Source organism: Garra rufa, chromosome 22, assembly GCF_049309525.1.
Source record: "Garra rufa chromosome 22, GarRuf1.0, whole genome shotgun sequence".
Taxonomy (NCBI): Eukaryota; Metazoa; Chordata; class Actinopteri; order Cypriniformes; family Cyprinidae; genus Garra; species Garra rufa.
This window is the reverse complement of record NC_133382.1, coordinates 41,684,467-41,694,129: the sequence shown is the minus strand read 5'-3', so window position 1 is coordinate 41,694,129 and position 9,663 is coordinate 41,684,467. Positions and strand designations below refer to the sequence as shown.

Sequence of the window (9,663 nt, the reverse complement as noted above, 5' to 3'; positions counted from 1 at the left end):
ATATTCATCTTTATTTCCAAAGACACATGCTGGTGATGCAGGAATGTTGTTGGTGTTTCTAGACAGTGTGTTGTGCTCATTCAGATCAGTGTGGCTCCGTACGGCGTAGAGTCGCATCCAGAGCCCGCAGCTGTTTGAGAAAGCCTCGGTTTGGGAAGATCCAGCGATGCTCTTTGACCGTTTTAATGGCGTCCAGTAGAGAAAGATGCTGGTGGATCATGAGATAAGCCAGAACCAGAGAAGCCGAACGACTCACACCCACCGCACAGTGAACCAGAACACGCTCTGCAGACAACAACATCATTACCTCCACTCTTACTTTGTTTTCATTCTTTTATTTCATTTTTGTATTTTTCTCTTTTTTTATTTTCTAGTTATGGTTTTACATCTCCTTTTCTTATTATTTGTCACTTATTTATCACTTAATTGTTTTTTTTTATCTGTATTTTTCACATTTTTTTCTTAATAATTTTTTTGTTCATTTTTCCACTTTTTTCTTTTGTATACAATTATTTTTCTTTCTTTCTGTAGTTGTTTAATGTTTTTCTCTTACTTTATTTTTTGTTTATTTATTTTTTTTAGTTGTTGTATTTTTTGTTTTGTATTTTTCTTTCTTTTCATTCTTTTATTCTTTTTTATTTCTTTTGTTCTTTCATTATTTTCTTTTTCTTTATATTTTCTTTTTATTTGTCACTTATTTATCATTTAATTGTTTTTTTTTATCTGTATTTTTCACATTTTTTCTTTTATTTAACAAAAAAGAAATTGTTTTGCTTTTGCTCATCCCCTTTTTTCTTATTTCTAAATGTTCTTTTCTGTAGTCATTTAATGTCTTAATTTTTTTTGTCTTTTTTATTTAATTGTTCTCATTAATTTTTTTTGTTTTGTTTTTTGTTAATTTTTCCAATTTTGTTATATTTTCTTTTCTTACTTTCTTTAGTTTTTTTAATGTTTTTCATTTACTTTATTTTGTATTTAATTTTTTAATTGATGTTTTTGTATTTTTATTTATTTTCATTATTTTCTTTTTTTAATTAGTTTTTTCTTTGTCTTTGTATTTCCATTTTCTTTTTCACTTATTTATCATTTATTGTTTTTTTGTTCATTTGCATTTGTCTTTTATTTCAATTTTTTTATGAATTGTTTTGTTTTTGCTCTTTTTCTTTATTTTTTGTCTTTTTTAATTTAATTGCTCTCCTTTCTTTCTTTCCTTCTTCTTTAATTTCATTTTTGTATTTTTCTCATTTTCTCTTTATGGTTTTTCTTTTTCTTTATATATCCTTTTCTTTTTCTTTGTCACTTATTTATCATTTAATTGTTTTTTGTTCATTTGTATTTTTCTTTTATTTCAAATTTTTCATTATTTGTTTTCTTTTCGTTCATTTTTTCCCTTTTTATTTCTCTATTTTTTTCTGTAGTTATGTAATGTTTTTTTCTTGTATTTTTTATTTAATTGTTCTCCTTTTCTTTTTTCGTTCATTTTATTTATTTTCATTAGTTTTTTCTTTATATTTCATTTTCTTTTTATTTGTCACTTATTTATCATTTAATTGTTTTTTGCTCATTTGTATTTTTCTTTTACTTCAAATTTTTTATTGTTTGTGTCATTTCCCCCCTTTTTTCTTATTTCTAAATTTTATTTTATTTTTTTCTTTACTTATTTAATGTTTTTCTTTTATTTTTTGTCTTTTCTATTTAATTGTTTTATTTTTTTCATTCCATTTTTGTATTGTTCTCATTTTTTCTTTGTTTTTTTCTTTTTCTTTCTTTTCCTTTTTTGTTTGTAATTTTGTTGATAAATACTGTCACTTATTTATCATTTAATTGTTTTTTTGTTCATTTAGATTTTTTTTTTTAAATCTGTTGTAAACTATTTTTGTTAATTTTGTAAATTTTTCTCCTTTTTTATTTCTATATTTTCTTTTTTCTTTTAATTTGAGCATCTCAGCTTGTTCAAACTCAGTAATATTCAGTTTGCAGGCCTGAACTTTCAACTTGTAGTCAAGTAAATGATTTTACCTCCTGGAGAACTGAGAACCTCCTTGATATAATGGGCGCAGGGGTGAAAATAAGGCGATAAGTTGAAGGACGGCGAGTCGTCGGCGGGGACTCCGTAATACTCCACCGTTGAGCCGTAGAAGTGCTGGCTTCCCTGGCAGTGCATCTTTCCGTGAGCGGCGTTCAGGACGTGAGTGATGCCCAACTTCCACACACTGAAGCGATCATTGGCCACAGACCTACAGATCATTAATATACGGCTGTTAAAACGTCAGACGGCAGATTTCTGGATGAATTTATGATGCCTATAAAATCAAACCTATCTAGAAAATAGGAATCTGACTTGAGTTTGGTTCAAATATTGCTGCTGAGAGATTAATGTGGTGTGTGATTATGAAAAAGGAGAAATTATTCTTCTACTTTTAGCTTTTATATTGTTTGGCATTATACCTAGACAGCATTTTTAAGCACTTTACTTGGATTTGAAAGTGCAAAACTTGCCTATTATGGCCAAAAATGCTGTCTAAGTCAGCTTGCAACTTTAGTTTTACTGTGATTTACTGAGATATTATATTTACACAGTGTATATAGTCAACTGAAAGTATAAATAATTCGAATTTGAACTAAAATAATAAATCATGTATATCGAAATACCTAAACTTAAAAATTAAAATGAAAACAAAGAATATTAAATAAAAAAAAACTTTAATAAAAAATATATAAAATATTAAAATACATACTAAATTTGATACAAAATAATTTAATTTGATATAGTATATATATTTTTGTATTTTCCATTTTCATTTTAATGTTAGTTACATTTTATTTTTTTGTTCATTTTGTTGTTTTTGTCATTTTATTAGTTATTTTTAAGTTTTTATTTTTTGTTTAGACAAAAAATATATACTAAAAATGACAAACAAAATCACTAAAACTTTGACTAAAATAAAATGACAACAGAAAAATATAACAATAAAAATTATTAAAATATTAATAAACTATATAATTAGTTTTTATTTTTGTATTTTGCATGTTCATTTTAATAATTTTAGTAAATTTTTTTAGTTCAAATTAAAATGACAACAGAAATTATAACAATAAAAAACATTAAAATATTAATTAAAAAATAATAAAAAGAAAACTAATAACATTTGTATTTATTTTTGTATTTTATAATTTTTCAATTTTAATGCAAGTTAAAACTATTTTTTTGGTAATTTTGTTTTTGTTATTTTATTAGTTATTGTTTTTTTTTAAATGTCTCTATAGTTTAAATTTTTTTATTTAAACAAAAAAATAACACAAACACAATCACTAAAACTCTGACTAAAATAAAAATGAAAACAAAATCAAACAAAAATTATATAAAATAAGTTTTTATTTTTATATTTTCCATTTTCATTTTAATGTTAAAATTTTGTTTTTGTTCATTTTGTGTTTTTGTCAATTTATTAGTTATTTTTAAATGTCTATATAGTTTTTTATCTTTTGTTTAGACAAAAAATACTAAATATGACAAACAAAATCACTAAAACTTCGACTAAAATTAAAAGGAAAACTAAAAAAATAACAGAAACGATTAAAATATTAATAAAAACTAAAATTAGCTTTTATTTTTGTTAAAATTGTATTAAAAATTAAAATGAAAACTGAAAATATTACAATGAAAACTATTAAGATAAACTATATAATTAGTTTTTATTTTTGTATTTTCCATTGTAATGTTAGTTAAAATTTTAGTTTTTGTTAATTTCGTTTTTGTCATTTATTATAATTTTTCTAATGTACAGTATATAGTTTTTATTTTTTGTTTAGAAATACACATTTTTTATTTATATTTTCCATTTTCATTTTAGTGTTAGTTAAAATGTAATTTATTTTTTGTTCATTTTGTTTTTGTCATTTTAAGATATAGTTTTGTTTTTTTATTGACACAACAATATCACTAAAACTTTGACCAAAATAAAAAAAGGCAAATGTAACAATGAAAACTATAAAAATATTAATATAAACAATATAATAGTATCTCAACACTGAAAAAACAGTCATCTATATTTTTTAAAGTTTTTTTAGTAGACCGAAATGAAAGTGAGAAATGTTTTATTTAATTCAGTTTTATTTATATATTTCAGTTCATGTTTATTTTATTTTAAGTAACAAAAGTGTTTGTAGTTTTATGTGACTCACATATCCCCCAGGAACAGGTTTGGCCAAACTTCATCCACATGATTTCCGCTCTTCTTCCCTCCAAACAGTATTTTCTCCAGCTCCTTAATGGAGGGCGTTTGACGGATGTCATCCATTAGACAAACTCATCATGGATCTCTGTGTGTGATATGACCACCAACACAACTTCCACATCTAATACTGCTCTCTGGTGAGATGTGCATCTCATATCTGCTGCTGTCCAATATGACCAGATACATTCATCTCAAATGACAGGAGCAGCTGCTCATCTAAAATTAACATTTAGCAATGCACTAGTGTCCACCTTATTCATTTGGTTGTCATTTATCATTTTAGTAGTTGTTTTTTAAATGTCTATATAGTTTTTTTATTTATTTAGACATAAAAAACTACTAAAAATGACAAACACAACATAAGCACTAAAACTTTGACTAAAATTAAAATGAAAACATTTTAATGTAAGTAAAATTTTTAGTTTTTTATTTATTTATTATTTTATTCAAACATTTAGCAAAGTTCACCTTTTTGTTGTGTTTTGTCATTTTATTAGTTGTTTTTTAAATGTTCATATAGTTTTAATTTTTTTTTGTTTAGACATAAAAAACTACTAAAATTGATAAACACAACAAAATCACTATAATTTTACTAAAATTGAAAATATAAAACAATAAAAACTATTCACATTTGAACAAAAACTATTTTTTTATTTTATATTTAAATTTTATTGTTAGTTACATTTTTTGTTAATTTTGTCAGTTATTGTTTTTTTAATGTCTATAGTTTTAATTTTTTATTTAGATATAAAAAACTGCTAATTTTTTTTTGTTAATTTTGTTAGTTATTATTTTTTTTAAATGTTTATAGTTTTTAATTTTTTTATTTAGACATAAAAAACTGCTAAAATTGATAAACAACAAAATCACTAAAACTTTAACTAAAATTGAAAACATAACAATAAAAACTATTCACATTTTATCAAAAACTATTTTTGTATTTTATATTTTAATTTTATTGTTAGTTAATTTTTTTTGTTAATTTTGTTAGTTATTGTTTTTTTAAATGTCTATAGTTTTTAAAAACTATAGACATTTAAAAAACTACTAAAATTGATAAACAACAAAATCACTAAAACTTTACTAAAATTGAAAACATAACAATAAAACTATTCACATTTTAACAAAAACTATTTTTGTATTTTATATTTTAATTTTATTGTTAGTTAAATTTTTTTTGTTAATTATTGTTTTTTTAATGTCTATAGTTTTTATTTTTTTATTTAGACATAAAAAACTACTAAAATCAGGGTTTCCGCGGGGTCTTAAAAAGTCTTAAAAAGTCTAACATTTAAAAATCAAAATTTTAGGCCTTAAAAAGTCTTAAATTCGCTGTTCTAGGTCTTAAATAATTTTACACAGGTCTTATTTTTCCGATGTCCATGTAACGCTACCTCTAATGCTCATTTAAATTTTCTTTCTGTTGTTTCCGTGGTGTTGTAGTTCTTTATTTCACTGTTCCAAATGTAATTTGCTGAATTTAAACTACAAATGAGACCAGCATGCAATAGCCAATCAGCTTTCTGTTATTGGCGCGAGTCTCTCTCGGATTGTACCGCAGAAGTCAAATGGATTTAACTTTTTAGCTATGAGGAAGTGCAAGTTTAGCGATACTGGGCTTGGAAAAACTGAATATAGGGCTTGGCTAAGGCCAGTTGCTAACAACTGTAGATTTTTTTCTCCCTCTGTGGAAGTTACTGCGTCTTCAGACAGAATCGCAGTATTTATATAACATTTCTAATATATTTATAAATCAATAAATGTATTTAAAACATTAATCTCACTTTTAATTTTGCAGTGTAAATTATGTAATCTCACTGCTAACAGCCATTTAGAATTTATTGATAAATTCATAAAATAAATTTCAAAAGTAAAAAAAAAAAATCGCTTCAGAATTTTTTTTTTTACATCAGATATTTCTAGTGGTACTTTTATGGGTATATTTTGTGTGGAATAGTATCTGCTGATATGGAAGAGTACTGTATATCGTAGTAATAAATTTAATTTATGACAGCCATGAAATTTTGTTTACTTTTTACATTAAACACATTAAATATCACATATGCATGTAATATAATATCTATTTCCATTACAGGTTTAGGTCTTAAATTTCATATAAGGTGGTATTAAAAAGGTCTTAAAAAGTCTTAAATTTCACTTGTTCATATCTGCAGAAACCCTGTAAAATTGATAAACAACAAAATCACTAAAGCTTTGACTAAAATTAAAATGAAAACATTTTAATGTAAGCAAAATTTTTAGTTTTTTATTTATTATTTTATTTAAACATTTAGCAAAGTTCACCTTTTTGTTGTGTTTTGTCATTTTATTAGTTGTTTTTTAAATGTTTATATAGCTTTATTTTTTTGTTTAGACATAAAAAAACTACTAAAATTGATAAACACAACAAAATCACTATAATTTTACTAAAATTGAAAATATAAAACAACAAAAACTATTCACATTTTAACAAAAACTATTTTTATATTTTATATTTTAATTTTATTGTTAGTTAAATTTTTTATTGTTAATTTGTTATTTATTGTTTTTTTAATGTCTAGTTTTTATTTTTTTATTGACAAAAAAACTGCTAAAATTGATAAACAACAAAATCACTAAAACTTTAACTAAAACTGAAAACATAACAATAAAACTATTCACATTTTATCAAAAAACTATTTTTGTATTTTATGTTTTAATTTTATTGTTAGTTACATTTTTTTTTGGTAATTTTGTTAGTTATTGTTTTTTTTAAATGTCTATAGTTTTTAATTTTTATTTAGACATAAAAAACTGCTAAAATTGATAAACACAACAAAAGCACTAAAGCTTTGACTAAAATTAAAATGAAAACATTTTAATGTAAATAAAATTTTTAGTTTTTTATTTATTTATTATTTTATTTAAACATTTAGCAAAGTTCACCTTTTTGTTGTGTTTTGTCATTTTATTAGTTGTTTTTTAAATGTTTATATAGTTTTAATTTTTTTTGTTTAGACATAAAAAACTACTAAAATTGATAAACAACAAAATCACTAAAACTTTTACTAAAACTGAAAACATAATAAAAACTATTCACATTTTAACAAAAAACTATTTTTGTATTTTATATTTAAATTTTATTGTTAGTTAAATTTTTTTGTTCATTTTGTTAGTTATTGTTTTTTTTTTAAATGTCTATAGTCTTAATTTTTTGTTTAGACATAAAAAACTGCTAAAATTGATAAACAACAAAATCACTAAAACTTTAACTAAAACTGAAAACTTAACAATAAAAACTATTCACATTTTAACAAAAAATATTTTGTATTTTATATTTTAATTTTATTGTTAGTTACATTTTTTGTTAATTTTGTCAGTTATTGTTTTTTTAATGTCTATAGTTTTAATTTTTTATTTAGATATAAAAAACTGCTAATTTTTTTTTGTTAATTTTGTTAGTTATTATTTTTTTTAAATGTTTATAGTTTTTAATTTTTTTATTTAGACATAAAAAACTGCTAAAATTGATAAACAACAAAATCACTAAAACTTTAACTAAAATTGAAAACATAACAATAAAAACTATTCACATTTTATCAAAAACTATTTTTGTATTTTATATTTTAATTTTATTGTTAGTTAATTTTTTTTGTTAATTTTGTTAGTTATTGTTTTTTTTAAATGTCTATAGTTTTTAAAAACTATAGACATTTAAAAAACTACTAAAATTGATAAACAACAAAATCACTAAAACTTTACTAAAATTGAAAACATAACAATAAAACTATTCACATTTTAACAAAAACTATTTTTGTATTTTATATTTTAATTTTATTGTTAGTTAAATTTTTTTTGTTAATTATTGTTTTTTTAATGTCTATAGTTTTTATTTTTTTATTTAGACATAAAAAACTACTAAAATTGATAAACAACAAAATCACTAAAGCTTTGACTAAAATTAAAATGAAAACATTTTAATGTAAGCAAAATTTTTAGTTTTTTATTTATTATTTTATTTAAACATTTAGCAAAGTTCACCTTTTTGTTGTGTTTTGTCATTTTATTAGTTGTTTTTTAAATGTTTATATAGCTTTATTTTTTTGTTTAGACATAAAAAAACTACTAAAATTGATAAACACAACAAAATCACTATAATTTTACTAAAATTGAAAATATAAAACAACAAAAACTATTCACATTTTAACAAAAACTATTTTTGTATTTTATATTTTAATTTTATTGTTAGTTAAATTTTTTATTGTTAATTTGTTATTTATTGTTTTTTTAATGTCTAGTTTTTATTTTTTTATTTAGACAAAAAAACTGCTAAAATTGATAAACAACAAAATCACTAAAACTTTAACTAAAACTGAAAACATAACAATAAAACTATTCACATTTTATCAAAAAACTATTTTTGTATTTTATGTTTTAATTTTATTGTTAGTTACATTTTTTTTTGGTAATTTTGTTAGTTATTGTTTTTTTTTTAAATGTCTATAGTTTTTAATTTTTATTTAGACATAAAAAACTGCTAAAATTGATAAACACAACAAAATCACTAAAGCTTTGACTAAAATTAAAATGAAAACATTTTAATGTAAATAAAATTTTTAGTTTTTTATTTATTTATTATTTTATTTAAACATTTAGCAAAGTTCACCTTTTTGTTGTGTTTTGTCATTTTATTAGTTGTTTTTTAAATGTTTATATAGTTTTAATTTTTTTTGTTTAGACATAAAAAACTACTAAAATTGATAAACAACAAAATCACTAAAACTTTTACTAAAACTGAAAACATAATAAAAACTATTCACATTTTAACAAAAAACTATTTTTGTATTTTATATTTAAATTTTATTGTTAGTTAAATTTTTTTGTTCATTTTGTTAGTTATTGTTTTTTTTTTAAATGTCTATAGTCTTAATTTTTTGTTTAGACATAAAAAACTGCTAAAATTGATAAACAACAAAATCACTAAAACTTTAACTAAAACTGAAAACTTAACAATAAAAACTATTCACATTTTAACAAAAAATATTTTGTATTTTATATTTTAATTTTATTGTTAGTTAATTTTTTTTTGTGGTAATTTTGTTAGTTATTGTTTTTTTTTTAAATGTCTATAGTTTTTAATTTTTATTTAGACATAAAAAACTGCTAAAATTGATAAACACAACAAAAGCACTAAAGCTTTGACTAAAATTAAAATGAAAACATTTTAATGTAAGTAAAATTTTTAGTTTTTTATTTATTTATTATTTTATTTAAACATTTAGCAAAGTTCACCTTTTTGTTGTGTTTTGCCATTTTATTAGTTGTTTTTTAAATGTTTATATAGTTTTAATTTTTTTTTGTTTAGACATAAAAAACTACTAAAATTGATAAACAACAAAATCACTAAAACTTTAACTAAAATTGAAAACATAACAATAAAAACTAT

The 9,663-nt window shown here is 21.2% G+C and overlaps 1 protein-coding gene across 1 annotated transcript; it reads right to left on the bottom strand.

Moving 5' to 3' along the window:
- Positions 1–32: 32 nt before the first annotated feature.
- Positions 33–4,351, bottom strand: LOC141298410 (dual specificity protein phosphatase 13A-like). Its single transcript, XM_073828932.1, has 3 exons — positions 4,186–4,351; positions 2,020–2,237; positions 33–285 (listed from the first exon to the last, which is right to left on the bottom strand). The coding sequence occupies exons 1-3, from the start codon at positions 4,299–4,301 to the stop codon at positions 86–88; spliced, it is 534 nt and encodes a 177-aa protein (XP_073685033.1). The 5' UTR covers positions 4,302–4,351; the 3' UTR covers positions 33–85.
- Positions 4,352–9,663: the final 5,312 nt, after the last annotated feature.

Excerpts from the sequence above, each read along its gene's own strand:
- LOC141298410 (XM_073828932.1), bottom strand. The coding sequence starts at position 4,301 with ATGGATGACATCCGTCAAACGCCCTCCATTAAGGAGCTGGAGAAAATA. Across the intron at positions 2,238-4,185 it reads AACCTGTTCCTGGGGGATAT|GTCTGTGGCCAATGATCGCT; the intron begins GTGAGTCACATA and ends AATGATCTGTAG. Across the intron at positions 286-2,019 it reads GGTTCTCAGTTCTCCAGGAG|AGCGTGTTCTGGTTCACTGT; the intron begins GTAAAATCATTT and ends TGTTGTCTGCAG.